Source organism: Bubalus kerabau, chromosome 1 (assembly GCF_029407905.1).
Source record: "Bubalus kerabau isolate K-KA32 ecotype Philippines breed swamp buffalo chromosome 1, PCC_UOA_SB_1v2, whole genome shotgun sequence".
Lineage (NCBI taxonomy): Eukaryota > Metazoa > Chordata > Mammalia > Artiodactyla > Bovidae > Bubalus > Bubalus kerabau.
The window spans coordinates 113,111,095-113,135,266 of NC_073624.1; the positions used below are offsets into that span (position 1 = coordinate 113,111,095).

General features: G+C 39.1%; 1 protein-coding gene across 2 annotated transcripts in view; it reads left to right on the top strand.

The window, feature by feature from the left end:
• PAWR (pro-apoptotic WT1 regulator) overlaps positions 1 to 24,172 on the top strand; it is a 129,240-nt gene that overhangs the window by 59,913 nt on the left and 45,155 nt on the right. For both annotated transcript variants that reach the window (XM_055587080.1, XM_055587085.1), the window contains exon 3: positions 21,030 to 21,161. In XM_055587080.1, coding sequence (XP_055443055.1) covers positions 21,030 to 21,161 — 132 coding nt within the window. The remainder of the gene's footprint in view (positions 1 to 21,029; positions 21,162 to 24,172) is intronic.

Genomic DNA, 24,172 nt, shown 5'->3' on the forward strand with positions numbered 1-24,172 from the left:
AATTGAAATCCTGGTTTCAATTTAGACTTCACATAAATTGTCTTTACTTTAGGTTTCTAGTCTTAAAGGGAAAATATATTTATAGTCAAAGTAACAAATATACAAAACTTCCTCTCTCTTCTCACAGACTTTAAAAGTTAATCATTGTTGTAAGTAAAAGTTATTTTTTTAAACTTTCTGTAAAAGGGCAATATTGAAATACTAGTTGTTTGATAAAGGGAATAGGAAAACAGCTAAGGCAAGGAGAAATGGAATTTTTGTTACCTAGTGTCCTATTTAAATCTTTTATGTAAGTGATTTGGTCAACAGTAAATGCGTTCTGAACACTGAAGGAAGGTATGTAAATGAATACTTGATGCTTGTAATTGTTAGGCATATAATTTGATCTGAACTATGTAATGGGAAAGGCATATTATTATCATTCCTTAAAAGACTTTGAAAGTAGGCTATGCAAGAACATTTTTCAGTAAATGTCAGAATTAAGACAAAATGAACTTATCATTTACTATAGACATTTTGTTTTCTGTCTCATTATAAAAGTCTGGTTCATTTCTTCTGACAATGAGTTCAAGAACTTTGGATCCTTGTAAAATAAACTGAAACTCAATGATATGGGATTTTGGCAATTTAAACCAATCTTAAATTTCAATTATAAAGAAAAGAAACCACATAATAAGCATATTTGTACTGAAGGAATGCTCTCCTTTCTAAATAATAAGTAACTATTGTTTGTCAATGTTCATTGATTCAGATGTGTGAGATTAAGCGTTATTATCTTAATATTTGTTTTTATACTAAATAGTCTGTATTTATAAAGAAGACATGGACACAAATCAAATAGTAGACCAAAAATGATCCACCTTAGTTTATGTATCTGTTATTCAGTCCAGTAGCATTGAAATTTTTCTCATATGGTTAAGATCCTAATGAAACATTTAAATATTGCTTTCTTTCTGATATTCCTTAACAGTTGAAAATATTACATGGCTCTAGCTTCTCTTCACATGTTTTAAAATAATGGTATATTATAGTTTGGTGAAATTTTCTTTCTCAGTGGCACATAAAAATAATGGTATTAGAACCGGCAATCACTTTATGGCAAATAGATGGCATCACTGACTCAATGGATGTGAGTGTCAGCAAGCTCCAGGAGTTCGTGAGGGACAGGGAGGCCTTGCATGCTGCAGTGCAGGGGTTCACAGAGAGCTGGACACACTGATTAGAACCAGACGTGGAGCAACAGACTGGTTCAAAATTGAGAAAGGAGTACGTCAGGGCTGTATATTGTCACCCTCCTTATTTAACTTCTGTGCTGGGTACATCATGCGAAATACCAGACTGGATGAAGTACAGGCTGGAATCAAGATTGCTGGGAGAAATATCAATAACCTCAGGTATGTAGATGACAGCACCCTAATGACAGAAAGTGAAGAGGAACTAAAGAGCCTCTTGATGAAGGTGAAACAAGAGAGAGAAAAGGTGCCTTAAAACTCAACATTCAAAAAACTAAGATCACAGCATTTGGTCCCATCGCTTTGTGGCAAATAAATGGGGAAACAGTAAAAACAGTGACAGGCTTTATTTTCTTGGGCTCCAAAATCATTGTGGATGGTGACCACAGCCATGAAATTAAAAGACGCTTGCTCCTTGGAAGAAAAGCTATGACAAACCTAGAGAGCATATTAAAAAACAGAGATGTCACTTTGCTGACAAAGGTCCGTGTAGTCAGAGCTGTGGTTTTTCCCGGTAGTCATGTATAGATGTGAGAGTTGGACCATAAAGAAGGCTGAACACTGAAGAATTGATGCTTTTGAACTGTGGTGCTGGAGAAGACTCTTAAGAGTCCCTGCAAGGAGATCAAACCAGTCAATCCTAAAGGAAATCAGTCTTGAATATTCATTGGAAGAAATGATGCTGAAGCTGAAGCTCCAGTACTTTGGCCACCTGATTTGAAGAGCTAACTCATTGGAAAAGACCTTGATGCTGGGAAAGATTGAGGCAGGAGGCAAAGGGGGCACCAGAGGATGTGACAGATGGCATCACCGACTCAATGGACGTGAGTTTGAGCAAGCTCTGGGAAATAGGAAAGTTGGTGGGCTGCAGTCCATAGGGTCCCCAGAATCGAATACAACTGACTGAACAACAGCAACAGTGTTTTCAATCAATGGCATCTTTAGATTCAGTGAAATATTTTTCTGATCATCTGCTCCCCCGCCATTCACCCTATAGTATCTCAGATAAATGAATGTTTATGATTCCTGAAAATGCTCAGGATAGAATTGTTACTCAGATTCCCATGGTTAAATCATTAGACATTCTTAATCCTATTAGTAAACATTGTATAAAATACCTGCTGTATTTGAGACCCTTTTTTATAACAGTGAAAGTAAGGAACAAGCTCAGTCACACAGAATAGTAAATACGGCCTAGTAATTGAGAACATAGGTTCTGCAGCCAACTTGTTTGTGTTTAAGTAGCAGTTCCTTCACTTGTTAGGTGTGTGACTTGAGGCAAATTGCTTGTGAGTGTACATGTGCTCAGTCATGTCCAATTCTTTGTGACTCTCTGGATTGCAGCCTGCCAGGTTCCTCTGCAAGTTGCTTAACTGCTTCCAAATGCGTAAAATAAGGATGATAATAGTTTCTATCTTATAGGGTTGTTGTCTAAATTAAAAGACTTATACTCTGAAAAATACTTCAAACAGTGCCTGGCTTATGGTTGCTATATAAATGTCATGTTCTTGTCATTTTTATATTTGCGTTAGCATGAATAGTGTTCTCTCTAAAAACATTTAAAATATAGCACTTAGCTAACTTTGTATATGGAGAAGGCAGTGGCACCCCACTCCAGTGTTCTTGCCTGGAGAATCCCAGGGCCGGGGGAGCCTGGTGGGCTGCTGTCTATGGGGTCGCACAGAGTTGGACACGACTGAAGCGACTTAGCAGCAGCAGCAACTTTGTATAATCAGTATACTTGAGAATTAAGGACACAAATAGAGTTTGTTATCTAATGAAAGTTAAAGCAAAATGAATCTGTTTGTCTAATACAGTAATTAGACAAAACTTGTTTAAGTGTTTAGTTCCCTTTTTATTGATTCTTTTTCTAGCCACTGCCAATACAGTTCAATTATTTCCCCTAACTTCTGACTCTTAGATGCACATACACATATACTCATAATTTCTCATCCAGGATTCCTTCCTACCAAACCATTCCAGGATTGAGTTTCTTTAAGCTGCATTCCTATACTCCCGGCTGCTCAGTTCTCTCCCAGTTCTTGTATCCTCTTCATACCCAAGATATGTGTATCCAAAGTATAAAAGAGCTTGAGAAATTGAAATCTCCTGGTCATACAGGTTGGGTTGCTTACTTGGGTCATATTATGACTAGAAGCCTGGGGTAAAGGAAGACGACGGTACAGCAACTAGGACTGAGTCCTTGAGTCTTGGGGCCAAGGGATGAGGGAGATATAAAAGAGTTAGGACTAAGGGAGTGCTAAGGAGAGAGACCCTTGGTGGGTGGGGAGCGTGCTATGCTCAAGTAGATTAGTTTACTTGTGAAGTTGCTCATTCATTTATTAGTATTCAGGTACCTGTAGTATGCCCGCCTCTGTATTAAGTGCTAACTTACATTCAAGATCAGTTTTAGTTTTTTTACATAGACAAAACTTTGTATTTTTCTGTAAGAGAAGCTGTTCTTAAAAACGGAAGTATATATTAATATGAATGATTTATATGATAAATTGCTTTCAGATTGACTATTTGGGGGATGAGAGGATATACATAGGGGACAGTTTAGTTCAGTCGCTCAGTCGTGTCCGACTCTTTGCGACCCCATGAATCGCAGCACGCAGGCCTTCCTGTCCATCACCATCTCCTGGAGTTCACTCAGACTCACGGCCATCGAGTCAGTGATGCCATCCAGCCATCTCATCCTCTGCCGTCCCCTTCTCCTCCTGCCCCCAATCCCTCCCAGCATCAGAGTCTTTTCCAATGAGTCAACTCTTCGCATGAGGTGGCCAAAGTACTGGAGTTTCAGCTTTAGCATCATTCCTTCCAAAGAACACCCAGGGCTGATCTCCTTCAGAATGGACTGGTTGGATCTCCTTGCAGTCCAAGGGACTCTCAAGAGTCTTCTCCAACACCACAGTTCAAAAGCGTCCATTCTTCGGCGCTCAGCCTTCTTCACAGTCCAACTCTCATATCCATACATGACCACAGGAAAAACCATAGCCTTGACTAGACGGACCTTTGTTGGCAAAGTAATGTCTCTGCTTTTCAATATGCTATCTAGGTTGGTCATAACTTTCCTTCCAAGCAGTAAGCATCTTTAATTTCATGGCTGTAATCACCATCTGCAGTGATTTTGGAGCCCCAAAAAATAAAGTCTGACACTGTTTCCCCATCTATCTCCCATGAAGTGTTGGGGCCAGATGCCATGATCTTATAGTTTGTTGAATGTTGAGCTTTAAGCCAACTTTTTCCCTCTCCACTTTCACTTTCATCCAGAGGCTTTTTACTTCCTCTTCACTTTCTGCCATAAGGGTGGTGTCATCTGCATATCTGAGGTTCTTGATATTTCTCCCGGCAATCTTGATTCCAGCTTGTGCTTCTTCAAGCCCAGCGTTTCTCATGATGTACTCTGCATATAAGTTAAATAAGCAGGGTGACAATATACAGCCTTGACGGACTCCTTTTCCTATTTGGAACCAGTCTGTTGTTCCATGTCCAGTTCTAACTGTTGCTTCCTGACCTGCATACAGATTTCTCAAGAGGCAGGTCAGGTGGTCTGGTATTCCCATCTCTTTCAGAATTTCCCACAGTTTATTGTGATCCGCACAGTCAAAGGCTCTGGCATAGTCAATAAATCAGAAATAGATGTTTTTCTGGAACTCTCTTGCTTTTTCTATGATCCAGTGGATGTTGGCAATTTGATCTCTGGTTGGTCTGCCTTTTCTAAAACCAGCTTGAACATCAGGAAGTTCACAGTTCACATATTGCTGAAGCCTGGCTTGGAGAATTTTGAGCATTACTTTACTAGCGTGTGAGATGAGTGCAATTGTGCGTAGTTTGACAAGGAAATTTAAACAGAAATGTAAAGCTTCTTAATGGGGCTAGACAAATGCTCCTGAAGGAGAGAGAGGACTGAAAATGAGATTTATAGACGCCACATCAAAAAGCTACATTGTCTCTGTAGGACCTGTACATAGCTTTAGCTGTGCATGTGGACCCTGTAGCATAATTCTAACTCGCCCCATATTCTTCTCTAGGATCCCTTTTCCTATAACCTTTCCTTGTTTAGTTACTTTTTAATAGTACTGACCATTGGTGGAAATTCTGGCCAAAGGAAACAGAGAAGCTGTTTGGTGGCTTTGTTTCTATAAGCAGAAAAGAGGATTCCAGGACAATTGCTCATTTTCAGAGGATTCGGTTCTATCATTATTTTTTGTTCAAATATGTATACAAATTATTCTTCATTGTGTTTTTCCAAATATTTCTGAATTGTCAGAGAAGCAAATTGCATTGGGGAAATCTCATCGTGTGTTAGATTGCCTTCTGTTCTATTGAATAATCTTTTTTCTCCCTGCCCCCTAAAACTTCAACAGGTGGTTTGACTATAGGAAATTCTGAGTGTTTTTATAGATACCCATACTCACAAAAGCTAGTAAGATAACTTATTTTAAAAGTTTCAGGGCTTCTGCCTATAGTCCTTTTAGACTCGTTTTAGTTTTGGGTCCTCTGAATTTATTAATCACTAGTTTTCATTCTTCAAGAGAAGGGATTTGAAGCTGAGAATGATCCATATGCATTATGTAAGAGGAAAGTGTTGCTTGTTCATTGCTGAAGAAATGAGTCTTTACTGAATTTACATAGTGTTTCTCACAGTATTCTGTATACAGCGAGGTTTTGAAAATCCTGTTTCTCGTTAGAATCTGTAATGAAATTGACTGTGATTATCAGAAGTTATTTCAAACTGATTACAGATTTTTCAAAATGTATTTTTAAGCAGAAGGAATGTTTTTGAATAAAAGTGAATAAATATGCTGTTAAAATTGTTGAAAAATATTATAGGCCAGTTTTCTTGTTGTTTAGTAGCTAAGTTGAGTCCAACTCTTCTGTGAGTTGGACTACCCCATGGACTGTAGCCCAGCAGGCTTCTCCGTCCACAGGATTTCCCAGGCAAGGATACTGGTGTGGTTTGCCATTTGCTTTGCCAGAGCATCTTCCCAACCCAGGGATCAAACTCACCTCCCCTGCTTTGGTAGATAGTTTCTTTACCACTGAGCCATCAGGGAAGCCGTAGGACAGTCTTCGGAAAGATTTTAGGGAATTTGCATGTATATTTATTATGTTCCCATTATATAGGTGTTACTGACAAGAAGCTGAAAGATCCAGAAATAATACTGGATGAGGTCTCTGCAGTTTGGAAACCTTGAGACCTAATTAAGTAGGCAGAATTTGCAACATAAAAGGCACCAGAGCTATATATATATATAGTGTATATAATCAAGAACTAGAATGAGTTAAAAGTTAAGGAATTAAGAATTTATAATCTGATGTTTTACATTTGAAATAATTAGACAAGGTTTCATTTGGTAAATACAAAGCACCTACCATACTTGTGGTTGGATTAACACAGGAGAGAAGGGAGAAAGCGATTCCAGTTGAAACAGCATTGAGCAAAGGAATCTGTACTAGTACGTACCTGTGAGGATTAAATGTAATAATCCAAATAAAGTATTAAAATAGTGTCTAGTACATTGTAAATGTCCAATAAAAGTTAGCTATTATCAGCTTGTTTACTTGTACATCTGAATGTTCTTTGATGGGAGTTGTTATAATGATAATAAAACATTTACTAAGTTGTAATGTTGCTTTGTGTATCACTAATTTTTAGCTTTTTGTGAACCTATTTCCTTTAATCCTTAAAATTTTATGGGACATAATTATTGTCATCCCCATATTAAGATTAAAAAAACTGAAGCATAGACTAATTAAATATATTATTGCCCAAACATCTAGGAAGTTGAAGAATGGTCATATGACTAGCATGCATCATTGGATGTAGCTGAGGAAAGGTTGTGAATACCGGATTGCTTAAATCAGATAATGTGCTCAGTCGCGCCCAACATTTTGCAACCCCTCCGTTTGTAGCCCGCCAGGCTCCTCTGTCCATGGTATTTCCCAAGCAAGAATACTGGAATGGCTTGTCATTTCCTCCTCCAGGGTATTTTCCCAATTTAGGGATCGAACCCGGGTCTGTTGCATCTCCTGCATTGGCAGGTGAATTCTTTACTACTGAACCACCTGGGAATCCCAGTACAGAAATTTGGAACCTCTAATAAGCTGTACTGTATATTTTCAAGTATATTAAACGGGTGTGCTGTGTGCTCAGTTGTGTCCAACTCTTTGCAACCCCATGGAGTGTAGCACATCCCAGGCTCCTCTGTCCATGGAATTTTCCAGGCAAGACTATTGGAGCAGGTTGCCATTTCCTACTCCAGGGAGTAGGAAAAAGACATGAACCCATGTCTTTTGTATTGGCAGGTGGATTCTTTACCACTAACACTACCAGGGAAGCCCATGTTAAACAAGACATGTTCATAAATATGCCACCTGGATCTTTAGCTAATTTCATTTAGGCTGAGTATCTCCATCTTTCTATCCTTTGCTAAAACTTGTTTATACACATAGCCAATTTACTGCCTAGCTTGGGTTTCAGAATTAAAGTGATTTTTAATTTAAAAAAAAAAAGAGAGAAATTATGGCATTGACATGAGTGACATTACTTTTAAAATATAAGCATCCATCAAATGTTCAAAGTGTGAAAGTGTTAGTTGCTTAGTCATTGTCTGACTCTTTGGGACCCCATAGACTGTAGCCTGCCAGGCTCCTCTGTCCATGGGATTCTCCAGGCAAGAATAGAGGAGTGGGTTGCCATCCCCTTCTCCAGGGGATCTTCCCAACCCAGGGATTGAACTCAGGTCTCCTCATTGCAGGCAGATTCTTTATCATCTGAGCCACCAGGATACTCTAAATGTTCAAATGTATCTCTAAAATAAAAAAAGAAAAAGAAATGTTCAAAGGTTTCACTATTTTTATTTTCATTTAAACCAAGTATGTTGTGAGCTGAAAATCTTAGACAAGGTGTATATCTATTGAAAGCTAAATATAGGTATTTTGCGTTGTGTGTTTTCTTTGATTACTCATTGCTTCTCTGGAAGTATAATCAATAGCTTTTGAACTACTGAGCTTTAAGAGGGTGATGTTTGTTTTTCCAGCCTCAGCACTAAACTTACTAAGAACCATCGTTGATACTTTTAAGATAGAATATACTTTACGTATTTGTCTCTCTTTTTGTAGTTCCTTTTGAAGATAGTCTCTCTCCTTATTCTAGTGCCTAGTTTGTTTTCCTAGCATTGTTTGTGTGACTCATGTTGAGGAATTTTTGTATTGTAAATACCAAAGCCTAGTACTTGGAATTACTAATCATTAAAACAAATGCAGTTATGTTGAGACTTGGGTTGTAGTTAATAAAAGAAAGTGTACAGTATAAAGATTGTAGAAAGAATTTTCACCTAAAACTAGTATGATTCTTGAGTCTTTCTTACTAAGTTTGGTAACTTAAAAAATCCAGTGGGAGAAAGTCAGATATTGATAGAAGATGATATTAATAAAGTTGTTATGTTCAAGTATAATTGCACAAATAATATGTTGGATAAGACTTGCTTCTGAGTTACCTGTTTGAACAGTTAAAGGATATGCAGAGACCCTCCTTACTCATTCCAAAAATTAGACAACTTCCTGAAAATATTTATGAATTAAGTTTATACAGTAGAATTGGACTCACAGCAGTGATGAGCTTTAAATTAGTAACAGCTGATCTGCGAAAAGAAGAGACACGAAAAGCAAAGGAGAAAAGGAAAGATAAAAGCATCTGAATGCAGAGTTCCAAAGAGTAGCAAGGAAAGATAAGAAAGCCTTCCTCAGCGAACAATGCAAAGAAATAGAGGAAAACAACAGAATGGGAAAGACTAGAGATCTCTTCAAGAAAATTAGAGATACCAAGGGAACATTTCATGCAAAGATGGGCTCAATAAAGGACAGAAATAGTATGGACCTAACAGAAACAGAAGATATTAAGAAGAGGTGGCAAAAATACACAGAAGAACTGTACAAAAAAGATCTTCACGACCAAGATAAAGACGATGGTGTGATCACTGACCTAGAGCCAGACATCCTGGAATGTGAAGTCAAGTGGGCCTTAGAAAGTATCACTACAAACAAAGCTAGTGGAGGTGATGGAATTCCAGTTGAACTATTCCAAATCCTGAAAGATGATGCTGTGAAAGTGCTGCACTCAATATGCCAGCAAATTTGGAAAACTCAGCAGTGGCCACAGGACTGGAAAAGGGCAGTTTTCATTCCAATCCCAAAGAAAGGCAATGCCAAAGAATGCTCAAACTACTGCACAATTGCACTCATCTCACACACTAGTAAAGTAATGCTCAAAATTCTCCCATCCAGGCTTCAGCAATATATGATCCGTGAACTTCCAGATGTTCAAGCTGGTTTTAGAAAAGGCAGACCAACCAGAGATCAAATTGCCAACATCCACTGGATCATAGAAAAAGCAAGAGAGTTCCAGAAAAACATCTATTTCTGCTTTATTGACTATGCCAAAGCCTTTGACTGTGTGGATCACAATAAACTGTGGGAAATTCTGAAAGAGTTGGGAATATCAGACCACCTGACCTGCCTCTTGAGAAATCTGTATGCAGGTCAGGAAGCAACAGTTAGAACTGGACATGGAACAACAGACTGGTTCCAAATAGGAAAAGGAGTCCGTCAAGGCTGTATATTGTCACCCTGCTTATTTAACTTATATGCAGAGTACATCATGAGAAACGCTGGGCTTGAAGAAGCACAAGCTGGAATCAAGATTGCCGGGAGAAATATGAAGAACCTCAGATATGCAGATGACACCACCCTTATGGCAGAAAGTGAAGAGGAAGTAAAAAGCCTCTGGATGAAAGTGAAAGTGGAGAGGGAAAAAGTTGGCTTAAAGCTCAACATTCAGAAAACTATAAGATCATGGCATCTGGCCCCAACACTTCATGGGAGATAGATGGGGAAACAGTGTCAGACTTTATTTTTTGGGGCTCCAAAATCACTGCAGATGGTGATTACAGCCATGAAATTAAAGATGCTTACTGCTTGGAAGGAAAGTTATGACCAACCTAGATAGCATATTGAAAAGCAGAGACATTACTTTGCCAACAAAGGTCCGTCTAGTCAAGGCTATGGTTTTTCCTGTGGTCATGTATGGATGTGAGAGTTGGACTGTGAAGAAGGCTGAGCGCCGAAGAATGGACGCTTTTGAACTGTGGTGTTGGAGAAGACTCTTGAGAGTCCCTTGGACTGCAAGGAGATCCAGCCAGTCCATTCTGAAGGAGATCAGCCCTGGGTGTTCTTTGGAAGGAATGATGCCAGAGCTGAAACTCCAGTACTTTGGCCACCTGATGCGAAGAGTTGACTCATTGGAAAAGACTCTGATGCTGGGAGGGATTGGGGGCAGGAGGAGAAGGGGACGGCAGAGGATGAGATGGCTGGATGGCATCACTGACTCGATGGCCGTGAGTCTGAGTGAACTCCAGGAGATGGTGATGGACAGGGAGGCCTGGCGTGCTGCGATTCATGGGGTCGCAGAGTCGGAGATGACTGAGCTACTGAACTGAACTGAGCTGATATGACAGATTGATGCCATTTTTGAATTCTTAGGGTTTTCCTTCTGAGCTGGACCCTCAGTACTTGTCTGGAAATCCTTTACGTATTTTTAACTCAGTTTTATATTTCCTGCAAAAAGGAGATGAGTCCTGGGTGTTCATTGGAAGAACTGATGTTGAAGCTGAAACTCCAATACTTTGGCCACCTGATGCGAAGAGCTGACTCATTGGAAAAGACCGTGTTGCTGGGAAAGATTGAGGGCGGGAGGAGAAGGGGACGAGAGAGCATGAGATGTTGGATGGCATCACCGCCTCAATGGACATGGGTTTTGGTGGACTCCAGGAGTTGGTGATGGACAGTGAGGCCTGGTGTGCTGTGGTTCATGGGGTCGCAAATAGTCGAACATGACTGAGCCACTGAACTGAACTGAACGTATTTTAAACTTTGAAGCCTATGCCCCACTACCTCGTCATCAACTTTTACCCATGTTTGTCAGCAGATGAACACAGTTAGTTCTCAGAGAAGCTAGAGAACCCTCTGTCAGAACTGTTTTAATATTCCTGTATCGTCTTACTTATCTGCATTTGAGCCATCTTGAGAGCCTCCCTTGCGCTTTTACTAGAAAAGGTTTAGCCTTTGACTTCTCCCTTGGTCCTTCCTTTCCTCTTACATATGCTACAAATATTTTAGATGCTCCATACCAAACTTGTCATCATTTCTTCTCTTTCTAAATTATCTGCGTGCCAGAAGGGTACCATGAACTAGAAATCTAGAAGTTGTCTTGTTACACTGCTTACTGCTTTTCAGTTTCAGTTCATTCAGATCCCACTGCTGTTTGCTGTCTGTCCCCATTACCTACTTTAATTTCCTTAGTTCTAACTCATTGCACAGCCCTGTAATGCTCCCATTTTATAAGATCACGTAGCTAATTAATGTTGTTTGGTTTTCTCCAAATAATTTATACATTAATTCAAATGTATTGAAGTAATTATTCTACCAGGAGAATTTGCTGTCTGGGAATGGCCGGACAGTTTTGAGAATGAATACTATTGAAGGGAAACTGCAAGAGACAGTGTGTGTGTGTGTGTGTGTTAGTTGCTCAGTCGTGTCCAACTCTTGGCAACCCCAGGGACTGCAGTCTGCCAGGCCCTTCTTGTCCATGGGATTTCCCAGGCAAGAATACTGGAGTGGGTTGCCATTTCCTTCTCTAGGGGATCTTCCCCACCCAGTGATCAAACCTGGGTCTCCAGCTTTGATTCTTTACTGTCTGAGCCACCAGGGAAACCCTTAATCCTATTCACTTTTAATGATAAAAATAATGTGATTTGGGCATTACCATAAATTGATCAGTAGAACATAATAGAAAGCTAAAACATAGCCATATATAGAAATACAAAGATGCCGTTTTGAATCGGTGGTGCAGAGTTAGTGACTGCTTAGAGCCCTGAGGGTGGGCCTAGAGCTGTTACTCATACAGCCTCCTGCCAGTGCAGGGGGGGCCATCCATGTCTGTGACTAGAACACTTGCTTATAAAACAAATTATTAGAATCCAGACTCGCTGTACAAGAAATTAAATATGAGATGAAAAAGTTTAAAAATGAGATGGTAAAAATTAAAATATGTGTTTAATAAGTCTTAAAGTGGGAAAAACATTTTATTAACATAAAACCACAGGAAGAAAATCCCAGAAGGAAAACTTAAACAATTAAAAGGTGAGCTAGAACAATAAATTGACAATATGCTAGACAAGGATTACCATTTTATTATATGAAGAGCTTTTGGAAATACTAAAGAAATGAATAAACCAGAATAAAAATTGAGAGAGGGTGTCAGTAACAAAAAGTGAAAATATGCAAAGAACTACATAAAGCCACTAAAAAGAGAACAGAAGTTCATCCTGCTAACTAGGATTCAGTGAAACCATTACTTGTCTAATACGTTCGGCAAGAGTTAAAACAATCTTAATAACGGTGTGTTCAGTTGTGTCCAACTCTTTGTGACCCCGTGGACTGTAGTCTGCCCAGTTCCTCTGTCCATGGAATTTTCCAGGCAAGAATACTAAAGCGGGTTGCCATTTTCTACTCCAGTAGATCTTCCTGACCCAGGGATCAAACCCTTGTCTCTAGCATCTCCAGCATTGGCAGGGGATTCTTTACCACTGGGCCACCTGGGAAGGCCAGTGAGACAACCTTAATGTTCTTGCAGGAAAATTTGGCAGCATGTTTAAAGCACTATAAAAATTAGAGATGGGCACACAAATTTATTTGAAAGGCTATTTAGCTTATATATCCCACAACACAGATCTGATTAAATAAATCATGCTGTGTTCATAATCTAATATCATACTCGGCAGCTGCTAACATTTTTGTGAAAATGAAGAGGTGGCTTCCCAGGTGGCTCTAGTGGTAAAGATACTGCTGCCAATTCAGGAGACGCCGGTTCGATCCCTAGGTCAGGAAGATCCCCTGGAGGAGGTCATGGCATCCCACTCCAGTATTCTTCTTGGGGAAATTTCTTGGACAGAGGAGCCTGGCAGGCTATGGTCTGTGGGGTTGCAGAGTTGAACATGACTGAAGCAACCTAGCATGCACACATGATATGACTAAGTCTCAAAACAAGATGCCTACAGTTATAGATTTACGAGTTTAAAAAAGAAAAAGTTCTAGTAGAGTGATCTGTATCAAAGTGATGATGGTAGTTTATTTTAAAATAAAGGGTGATTTTTATTTTCTTTTCTCTATTTTAAAAGTTTTCTTATAATGTACATTAATTTTGTAATTAGGAAAAAAAATGTCATTTTCTGTTTAAAAAGTAACTATAGTTTTTAGGCTGTTATTATTATTTGTTGAGTTTGCTGAAAATGAGAGTGCTGCCTCTCTAATCATGAATGTTGTTGCTCTTCAAAGACCTTGACACTGCTGAGCCCTGAGAGCTGATGGGATCCCAGCAGGAGGTAGTAGGGTTGAATTGTTCTTGCCTGAGTCGTGTCTGATAGTATCAGTGTAGAATCGGTTGGTGGGCAAGGTACTTTAAAATTGTGGAAAATGAAATTCTGTTTTCATTTTCTGTTTTTTAGAGTATTATATTTTTAGGTTCTTTACAAGTAAGATTGCTTTTTTAGTCTAATGGTGCAAATTCAGCTTTTAAATTCATGAACTCAAAGTACTTATGTTGTATGTTACCAAGTTGTTAGACAGCATAACTGATTCAGTGTGATAGATGAAATTGGTTGCTAGTTTACAAAGTTAATCAGGATGTTTAATGATTAGTCTTGAAAATTTATACATTTTAATTTGCCCCACTTTTTCTGGCTTGAGGCCGCGTGTGTGTGTGCGTGTGTGTGTGTGTGTGTGCATGTTTGTAGCAGTTTGCAGTCACTGTATTATAGATATATGTGACCTTTTTCAGCTACCTAATGTGAGAACCACAGTTATTTATTTTGCTTAGTTCTTTTTACATAAAAATGCTTACATTAATTTGATCTTATTTCAGTGTTCTTTTTGCTGTGCTGTAAAGGTTCTTTTGTTAACCATTTCTTGACTTAGGAGCAGAGTGGGAAGGCTAGGAAAAGCTAGGCAGAGGTTGAGTGATGACAGAGTAGTGTATGCTAGATAAAGGACTAATGGAGGATGGAAAAAAGTGTATTACCAAGAGGGAGGCAGATAAAGCAACAGTGGTGCCGGTAGAAGAAAGCAAGTGGGATCTGTCTTTAAACTCTCCTAATACCTTTCCTGGACATAGTAACTTTCATTTTGGGGAACACAGTCACTTATCCAAATTCGTGGTTTATAATTGTGTGATCCCAAATACAGAATTTTTTCCCCTCCCCTGGAGCTATGTAGTTATTTCTTTTTTCCAAAAGCTTTGCTTAGATTGCTTAATTGATTTTCTTCTAAATGTGAAGGGAAATGAGCATGCTTTTAGAGCCACATTTGTATGATTTATGGTACATTGATACAATTAAGCTTACTTGAGTGTTTAGTTCTGTTGTAATTATGTTCCTTGTTCTGGTTCATATGATGAAAATGTACTGCTATTCCCTAGTCTTATCATCTTATAGAGAAGTAATTGTGCAAAAATTTACTGAAAAACTAAAACACCTGAAGAATCTGTATGGATTCCTTGTATTAGGATCAGATGTGCATAGATCACAGAGACTGAGGCATTTGGAAAGAAAAATATGGTATTACATTTTGGGGGGGGGATTCTGAAAATTAAGGGAACTAATATTTTTAAATGGATTTTATGAACTAGTGTTTGGAGGTGAATGAATTGTTCGATTCATTTATAAGATTCCTCACTTATGATAGGGAATAAATAAGAAAAAGGAATGTGAAGCAGTCTCTAGCTGTTGCTGCTGCTGCTAAGTCGCTTCAGTCGTGTCCGACTCTGTGCGACCCCATAGACGGCAGCCCACCAGGCTCCCCTGTGCCTAGGATTCTCCAGGCAAGAACACTGGAGAGGGTTGCCATTTCCTTCTCCAGTGCATGAAAGTGAAAAGTGAAAGTGAAGTCGCTCAGTCGTGTCCACCTCAGCAACCCCATGGACTGCAGCCCACCAGGCTCCTCCATCCATGGGATTTTCTAGGCGAGAGTACTGGAGGGGGTCGCCAGTGCCTTCTCCAGTCTCGAGCTAGGTTTTCCAAAAACTAGATAGTAGACCACACAATTTATTCTAATTATGGAAGTGTTCAAAACTTGGCTTAGGCATTTATTGTATTAAAAATTAAATAATTCCTAATGCATATGACATTTATAAAAATTGTACTTTCTTTAGTTGAATGTGCATAGTTTCAGAAAAATAATAGCTCTGAGTGATGATTGTTGTGCTTAGGTATACCTTTACTGTCCAAGAATTCTAATTGATGTAAGTACAAAGCTCTGTTGAATATCTCTTCTCCATATATGTAAGCACGCCAAGTCGCTTCAGTAATGTCAGACGCTTGAGACTGTATGGACTGTAACCTCCAGGCTCCTCTGTCCCTGGGATTCTCCAAGCAAGAAGACTGGAGTAGGTTGCCATGTGCTTCTCCAGGAGATCCTGCTGACCCAGGGATCGAACCTGCATCTCTTCTGTCTCCCCCATTGGTCAGCAGGTTCTTTACCATTAGTGTCGCCGTAGAAGCCCCTCTCCGTATACTAGAAGCATTTAAAAAGGTTATTGTGAAGAAAGAAAAAATAAGTTAATACATGTTGTGTTTAAAGTAGGCAAATGATATGTTGGTTGCTTTTTTCTGGATTCCTGAGTTCTGTGGGAATCTCCTTTTTAAAATTGGTAGTGAAAAGCTATCGTGAAATGGGTCGTCTTTAGTTATTTTGGTCTTTGACCTTACTAAATGTTTGATATTTTAAAAACCTTTTTTTGGACTGATAAAAGTGTGTTTTATTAGTGAGTCAAATACCACAAATAGCTTTGCTGCCAGTGACATTTTCCAAAATGTTGAGCAACTTAAAAAAAATTATTATTAACAAAAATGAAATATCTTATTCTCTTCTTTTAAAGGTTAGTTATCTTTTGGGAAAAAATCCGCATGTAATTTAAAATCCTGAAACCTCTACCCCCAACACCTTCCCCCCACCCCCATAAAATGTGTTTAGGCTCAGGTAATTTTTGTGCTCCAAGATCACTGCAGATGGTGACTGCAGCCATGAAATTAAAAAACGCTCCTTGGAAGAATGACCAACCTAGGCAGCATATTAAAAAGCATAGACATTACTTTGCCAGCAGAAGTTCGTCTAAGTGTCAAAGCTGTGGTTTTTCCAGTAGTCATATATGGATGTGAGAGTTGGACTATAAAGAAAGCTGAGCACCAAAGAATTGATACTTTTGAACTGTGGTGTTGGAGAAAACTCTTTAGAGTCCCCTGGACTTCAAGGAGATCCAACCAGTCCATCCTAGAGGAAATCAGTCCTGAGCATTCATTGGAAGGACTGATGCTGAAGCTGAAACTCCAGAAGTTTGGCCGCCTGATGTGAAAAGCTGACTCATTGGAAAAGACCCTGACTCTGGGAAAGACTGAAGGCGGGTGGAGAAGGGACGACAGAGGATGAGATGGTTGGATGGCATCACCGACTCAATGGACATGAGTTTGAGTAAACTCTGGGAGCTGGTGAAAGACTGAAGGTGGGAGGAGAAGGGACGACAGAGGATGAGATGCTTGGATGGCATCACCGACTCAATGGACATGAGTTTGAGTAAACTCTGGGAGCTGGTGAAAGACTGAAGGTGGGAGGAGAAGGGACGACAGAGGATGAGATGCTTGGATGGCATCACCGACTCAATGGACATGAGTTTGAGTAAACTCTGGGAGCTGGTGATGGACAGGGAGGCCTGGTGTGCTGCAGTCCATGAGGTTGCAAAAAGTGGGACACGGCTGAGTAACTGAACTGACTAAATTACAAATAGATTTTTCTTCTGCATGGCTGTTCAGTATTACAGTCTACATTTGGATGGAATGTGAGTCAGTTCTTTCTTAGAGGGACTAATTTTTCAAATTATACATTTTTAAATTATGCAAGATATCCATTTCATGCTTCTGATCCATAAACAAGTAATATATATTTAAAAATTATCAACATGAGCAGAAATTCCTCCACAAAATTGCCTGCTTCTGAGGGAGTGGTATTGACTGAATAAGAATCATTGGCCAGAGAAACAGTCAAAGAATAGGGAATCCTTTCACCAGGCCCAAAGATATGAAAGAACTTCAAAAACAAATAGCTTCAAGTTGAGTGAAACTTACTGGAGAAAGGTCTTTTTCAAGGAGCCAACAAAGTTTCATTCTGTAGCTGAGAAAAGCAAAATGTTAATCAGGAGGAATTCCAGAGGGCACTAAGGGATGATTTAGAAGGGAGAGGAGGGACAAAGGACTGGGTCAGATTAAGGAGTGTACCGGGCAGTATGGAAAGAAGAGTCTGTGTCAGTGTTGGGGTGAGACCTGGGGAAGTTTGGTCTGCTGTCAATGACTGAAATAAACATGGAAATGAGACCTGATAGAATTCCTAGAAGTCCCTTTAAAATGGAAAAAAAAAAAAAAAGTAAAAATCTTAACATATACAGAACTACAGAGTAGATGAATCTTTATATAACTATTATCCAGCTATAACAATAGTTAGCTCTTAGCTACTCCATTTGTCCTGTAACTTCCAGTAATTTTGTGTTCTGCAAGGTGACCTAAGACCCTCACAAATAATATGAAACCAGAATTCCACTGAAAAGTGCTCACTGATATTTTCTGTCTTTTTTCTTCGTTTAAACTCTGGGTTATGGTGCAGTAAATGGATTTCATGAATGATAAATAGGTCATATGTGGTAGTTGGAAAACTGAGTTTGTGGTTTGTCTTTAAATGGCTTGGGCTGGAGTTCTGACTGCACCCCTCAATAACTTTGTGTCCTTCAGCCTCTTATTTAATTCTAATCCTCACATTCTTCTTATATAAAGTAGTACATACCTCCTGTGCTTTTTATGAAAATTAGTTGTGTTTGAAGTACTAGCTGTCAGTGTTTCACAGTGGTCTACGCACCTAGATGATACTCAGTTACTATTAGATGCTATTACTATTTTAAGTGACCAACCTGGAATTTGAATCTTGGTCTCTCAGATTCCAAATTCCAAATTCTCATAATTTTTTAATCTAACATAGAACTCATTTTAATACCTCCACCAACATTTCTTTCTTTGTGAAGTGAAAGTGTTAGTTACTTAGTTGTGTCCAACTCTTTACGACCCCATAAACTGTAACCTGCCAGGCTCCTCTGTCCGTGGAATTTTCCAGGCAAGAATATTGGAATGGGTTGCCATTTCCTTCTCCAGGAATCTTCCTGACCCAGGGATTGAACCTGTGTCTCTTGCATCACCTGCATTGGCAGGCGGGTTATTTACCACTAGCGCCCCCTGGGAAGCCTCTGTTGACCTCTTGTCCTGTACTCCGTTCTCTTTTCTAGCATCATAAGTTTTCATACACTTGAAATGATGAAAATTTATTTCTAATGCTGAAATCTCTTATTCCTCTTCCCTGGTTTTATCAGATAGCACTTCCAGAGTGATGCTAACATCTGTGTTGATAGTGGACATCAATGTCTTAAGTCTGGCTTTGCTTTTAAATTTTGTTGTTATTTTGGCATAAAACATTTATCTGTTGGTTTGAAGAAATCTTTTTAAAAGTCCTAAGAGAGATTCTTCTTCTAATCAGTATTAATTTCTTAAACTTTGGTACCCTTTACTAGATTTCTTTTATTGAGTCTGTCTCCTACCTCAGATATATCTTTTTTTTTTTTTTTTTTTTTTGCCCCTGCTGCATGGCTTGTGGGATCTTAGTTCCCCAACCAGGGATTGAATGTGGGCCCCAGAAGTGAAAGCACTGAGTCTTAACCACTGGATTGACAGGGAATTCCCAAATATATCATTTTTCGTAGGACCACATTGCCTACTGTGTTGTTTAACTAGTCTTTCCACTTTTGGTCCCTGTCCCTATTAATCAGAACTCTGAACTGCTGGTACAAGTTCCTGCCCCAAGTCAGCCTTGATCATGTTTTATTTATATTCCAGGGAATTGTATCACTAGAACATCTTTCCATGTTATGTAATGAAAAGTGCAGACTTCTAAGGCTATTTATTATCTGAATTTCTTTGTGAACAGAGCATATGCCTTTCTATTACTCGCCTCTGTCAAGAACTTTAAAGGATCTGAGATCTTAGCCTCTCATAGGCTAACAAGTTAGCCTCCTATGGGTTCATGGATCCTGGTAGAAGACACTAGTCTCCTGGGTCAGAGTCAAGAACAGTTTGTTACAGCAATAGCAGCAGCCACAATCTTATCATGTGTCTTGTACCAGTTACCTAAGCCCCAGTTCCCACAGATTGAGGAGATGAGGGCCAGGTGACACCTGTACACAGTTAGTTGCATTACAGGAGGGACCCTGAGCATTTTCTGGAATCTCAACCTACCTGTTTTTTTAATTCATCCCTTCCATTCCATCCCCCAGCTTTCTCTCCATAACATCTTGATGTAAGACTGCGTCTCAGCAGATGCTTCTTCCATACCCGCCCCATGGCCCCTGTGTCTGTGAATGTGCCGCTGATTTTCTGTGTTCTCCTATACTGTAAGCTCCAGTGACCCTTGCTTTGCATAGTGGCTTCAGTCTTTCTCTGCACAATATGTAAATCCTATTGCCTTTCCTGCTGTCCTGCCATTGGTATATCTCAGAGTGCCTGCAGAGACATTATTTATTTTTTGTCTCTTTTAGAACACACAAAGGCACTGTATTGGTTAAGAATGTGTTCAGTTACAAGGATTAGATGACCACCATTTCACATTGGGTGTAGTGGATAGAGTTTTGTTTTCTGTTTGTGGGTTTTTTTTCCCCCCATGTATGAAGCCTGGAGGTAGATAATGCAGGTGTTGATTCAATTTTTAAACAGTCCTTTATCATGCAAGCCTTTTCATATGCTCTTCCCATCATCTGAAATTCTTTTTTCTGTATTTGCAATTCCAAATTAAACTCATTTTTTAAGTTACAAGTTCCACAGAGTCTTTTGTTGAAGATTTACTCTTGAAGTGAAAATACTCATAGGTACTACTAAGGTAGAAAAAGGGCCACTATCATTGAGTTATCTATGCACATACACACACATGCGTACACATCTTCCCATTAGATTCTGCATTCTGTGTCTGTGTGGTGTGTCTGTTGCTGCTGCTAAGTCGCTTCAGTCGTGTCTGACTCTGTGCGACCCCATAGACGGCAGCCCACCAGGCTCCCCCATCCCTGGGATTCTCCAGGCAAGAACACTGGAGTGGGTTGCCATTTCCTTCTCCAATGCATGAAAGTGAAAAGTGAAAGTGAAGTCGCTCAGTCATGTCTGACTCTTAGCGACCCCATGGACCACAGCCTACCAGGCTCCTCTGTCCATGGGATTTTCTAGGCAAGAGTACTGGAGTGGGGTGCCATTGCCTTCTGTGTGTCTGTTATTACCCTCCAAAAAGTACTTTAAGATACACAGTCTATGTACTTGAAGATAGAGTGATACAGAATAAATGAACCCTAGCTTTAAGCAAACCCTGTCACTAGTGGTTAGAGCCTCGAGAAAAGATGTTGACAGGTGTGAATGTGGAGGTTTGGGTTTTAAGTAGATAATTTAGTTTATAGGAATTAAATGCACCTGTTGTTGAAAGGAACACTTGTATTGTGTAGTTTCTGAATGCTCCATATTTCTATTTGCTATCAAATTTATCTTCACATACTTTTAATAAAAACATTTTATTAATATTATATAGAAATAAAATGAAAACTATTCTTTCTTTCAGTGCTTAGATGAATATGAAGATGACGAAGCTGGGCAGAAAGAGCGGAAACGAGAAGATGCGATTACACAACAGAACACAATGCAAAATGAGGCTGTAAGCTTGTTAGATCCAGGAAGTTCTTACCTGCTACAAGTGAGTATTTAGAAATTCTAGACTGTCACTAGCTATTTTAACAATAGTTTTTTTAACTTACTGGTAATAATTTTTCCAATTTTATTTTAATTGCATCAGCTCCCCTGAAGTACTTTAAATGAATTTAACTATGTATTTTCCTTATGTCTAAATACCTTTTGATGTAAGCAGTATTTGGTCCTTAGATCCTGATCAATGAATATTTACTGATTAACCAAGCAGGTTTAAACAGTATCCATTGTGAAAATAACCAGGAAAAGTAATTAGCTCTTTTGCTGTTAAGTAAGGTTTAGGAGACAGTTCTGTTCTCAGCTGATATTTGCTTTAGAATTACATAGCAAGTAGAATTGAATAACAAGTTTCTACTAAGTGAAATGTTTAAACATAATAAAACACAATATGTAGTATTGTGAATTGCCAGATACATCAGTGCTTCTGTGTAGTTATAAAATACTTTTTAAAAGAAAATTTAGGTCAGTTTCTAATTAGGTGTTATCTTGGCTTCTTGTGGCACAGAGAATTGGAAGATGTTGGCATTGGAGTACCTCAGTTTAAAGCAGATTGCTCTGCAGAATCATTCCATGCAAACTGTCATTTGGGAATGATCTGTATATATTTAATCTTAAATTAATCTGGCGATATTTTGAGGTGTTAAGCTGCTGTGTTGTCTTTTCAGAGTTTTATTTTTTTTTAATGCATTTTATTATGATACCACTTTAAAAGGGGGTTTCCAAGCAGTACATGCGTCTCCCTGTTTTATTGATGAAAAAAGATGAAATATAAGGTTGCCTATTAACTTGCAGGGTTATAATAGAAGGCATTTAACTGAAAGAGGCAAAATGTTTTGAAGTGGTTTGGATATGAATGCAAAATTCCTCTTTCCTCTTCTCTTCGAGGCGGATATTGAGGTGGTGAATGGTAGAGTAACGCGGGTTTGTCTGTTCCCCTGTATTGCAGTTGCTACTACTAGGAGAAGTAGTGCCCTATTATATTAAACTATCTTTGTATCCTTTGTGTATCACAACAAAGTTGAAATGAAACCTATACATATTCCAGGTGAAGAAATAGGCTTACTTTGTTAGGATAGAGACAGTATAGCATTTAGATTGAGAATCTAGACCTGGTTTCAGTTCTTGATCATGTCACTTAACATCAGGCAACAGCTTTTGGAAAGAGAGCTGATTTATTTCTGTTGAATGAAGTCCTTACCCTTCGATGCTGGGGAGCTTAGTGTTTAGGTTATTCCCAGGTTTAAACCCAGATACGGAGAAGTGTCAGCTGATCTGGTCTCTTGCAGTTTAACTTCTTTCCTATAGCTTTACTAGTCTCTTCCTAGATCTACCCTTCATTTCTCTCATTTTCATTTGTTTCATTAGCAATTAGGATGTGACTCACTGGTGATCGTGGTTTTAAGTATCTGTTTTTCAGGCTGTGTGCTTAGGATGAAAGAGAAGCAGAGAGTCTCCCGTGGATTACAGACTGCCACACTGAAGTGGGAATGGGAACAAGAACTCTTCTGTCTACATAGCTGGCCTCTCTCTGAGTTCCTACCTAAACTCATATTCTGTTACTCTAAGATAGGATAGATTTTATTTATAATTCCAACTTCAAAAACAATAAATAGAAAGAAAATATTGGCATTAAAAAATACATATTATGTATTTATGGCTGCGCTGGGTCTCCATGGCTGCATGAGGGCTTTCTCTAGTGGCAGGTGGAGGCTCCTCTCTAGTTGTGGGGCAGGGGCTTCACATTGTGGAGGCTTCTCTTGATGTAGAGCACTGGCCTGGGGTGCTCAGGCTCAGTAGTTGTGGTGAATGGACTTGGTTGTCCTGCAGCCTGTGGAATCTTCCTGGACCAGGGATTGAACCCATGTCGCCTGTATTGGCAGGCAGATTCTTAACCACTGGACCACCAAGGAAGTCTCCATTGGTTGTTTTAAGGCTTTCTTCTTTTTTTTTTTTTAACAGACCAGAGAGAAAGACTTTGTTTCTTAGCATTATCTATGTGGTAGCACAGTTGTCAAGAATCCACCTACAGTGCAGGAGAAACAAGAGACACAGGTTCCATCCCTGGGTCAGGAAGATCCCCTGGAGGAGGAAATGGCAACCCATTCTAGGATTCTTACCTGGGAAATCCCATGGGCAGAAGAGCCTGGCAGGCTGCAGTCCATGGAGTCACCAAGAGTCCCACACAGCTGAGCACACAGGGCACATGTGAATCTTCGCCATTCAGTGAAACAGATTTTTTGAAATGAAGAATGAAATGGGAACATGGATTTGGGGTAATAGTATGCTTTATGAAAGGTTAGAGTATTTTAAGTTTCTGTTTGGCTTTTTTCAAGTAATATGGAGTAGCAGTAATAAAATATGAGCCTTTAAATTTTTTTCTTTCATTTTTACCTATGATTTTACACATTTTAGCCATGTTTTTTCCTAGGTAGTCATGCCTAATCCTGTCAGTTTTTAAAGTAATATATTAAATCTCTGATTAAATAATACAGGATCAATGGAAAATATGAAAGATAGGCAAGTACCTTTCTTTATGTATTTTTATAAATTGTTTATTAAATTTTAAACATTAGGCTTAATTAATTTAAAAGGAAACATATGTCACATGCTAAAAAATGCAAAAAGCATAGAAAGGAAAAAAATAGTAAAAAGTCTCTCTCACCTACCTGGTTACCTTCTTTGGAGGCAACTAGTGCTTTCTTTTGGAGAAGGAAATGGCAACCCACTCCAGTGTTCTTGCCTGGAGAATCCCAGGGACGGGGGAGCCTGGTGGGCTGCTGTCTCTGGGGTCGCACAGAGTCAGACACAACTGAAGCGACTTAGCAGCAGCAGCAGCAGCAGTGCTTTCTTTTCTTGTACATTCTTCTGAAGGCAGTGTGTGTGTATAATATACATATTCCTAATTTTAGGCGCACTCTTGCAGCTTGTTCTTTTCATTTAATATTGTGGAGAGACTTCTGCGATAGTACATAAAGAGCTTCCTTATTATCTTTTTTGTAA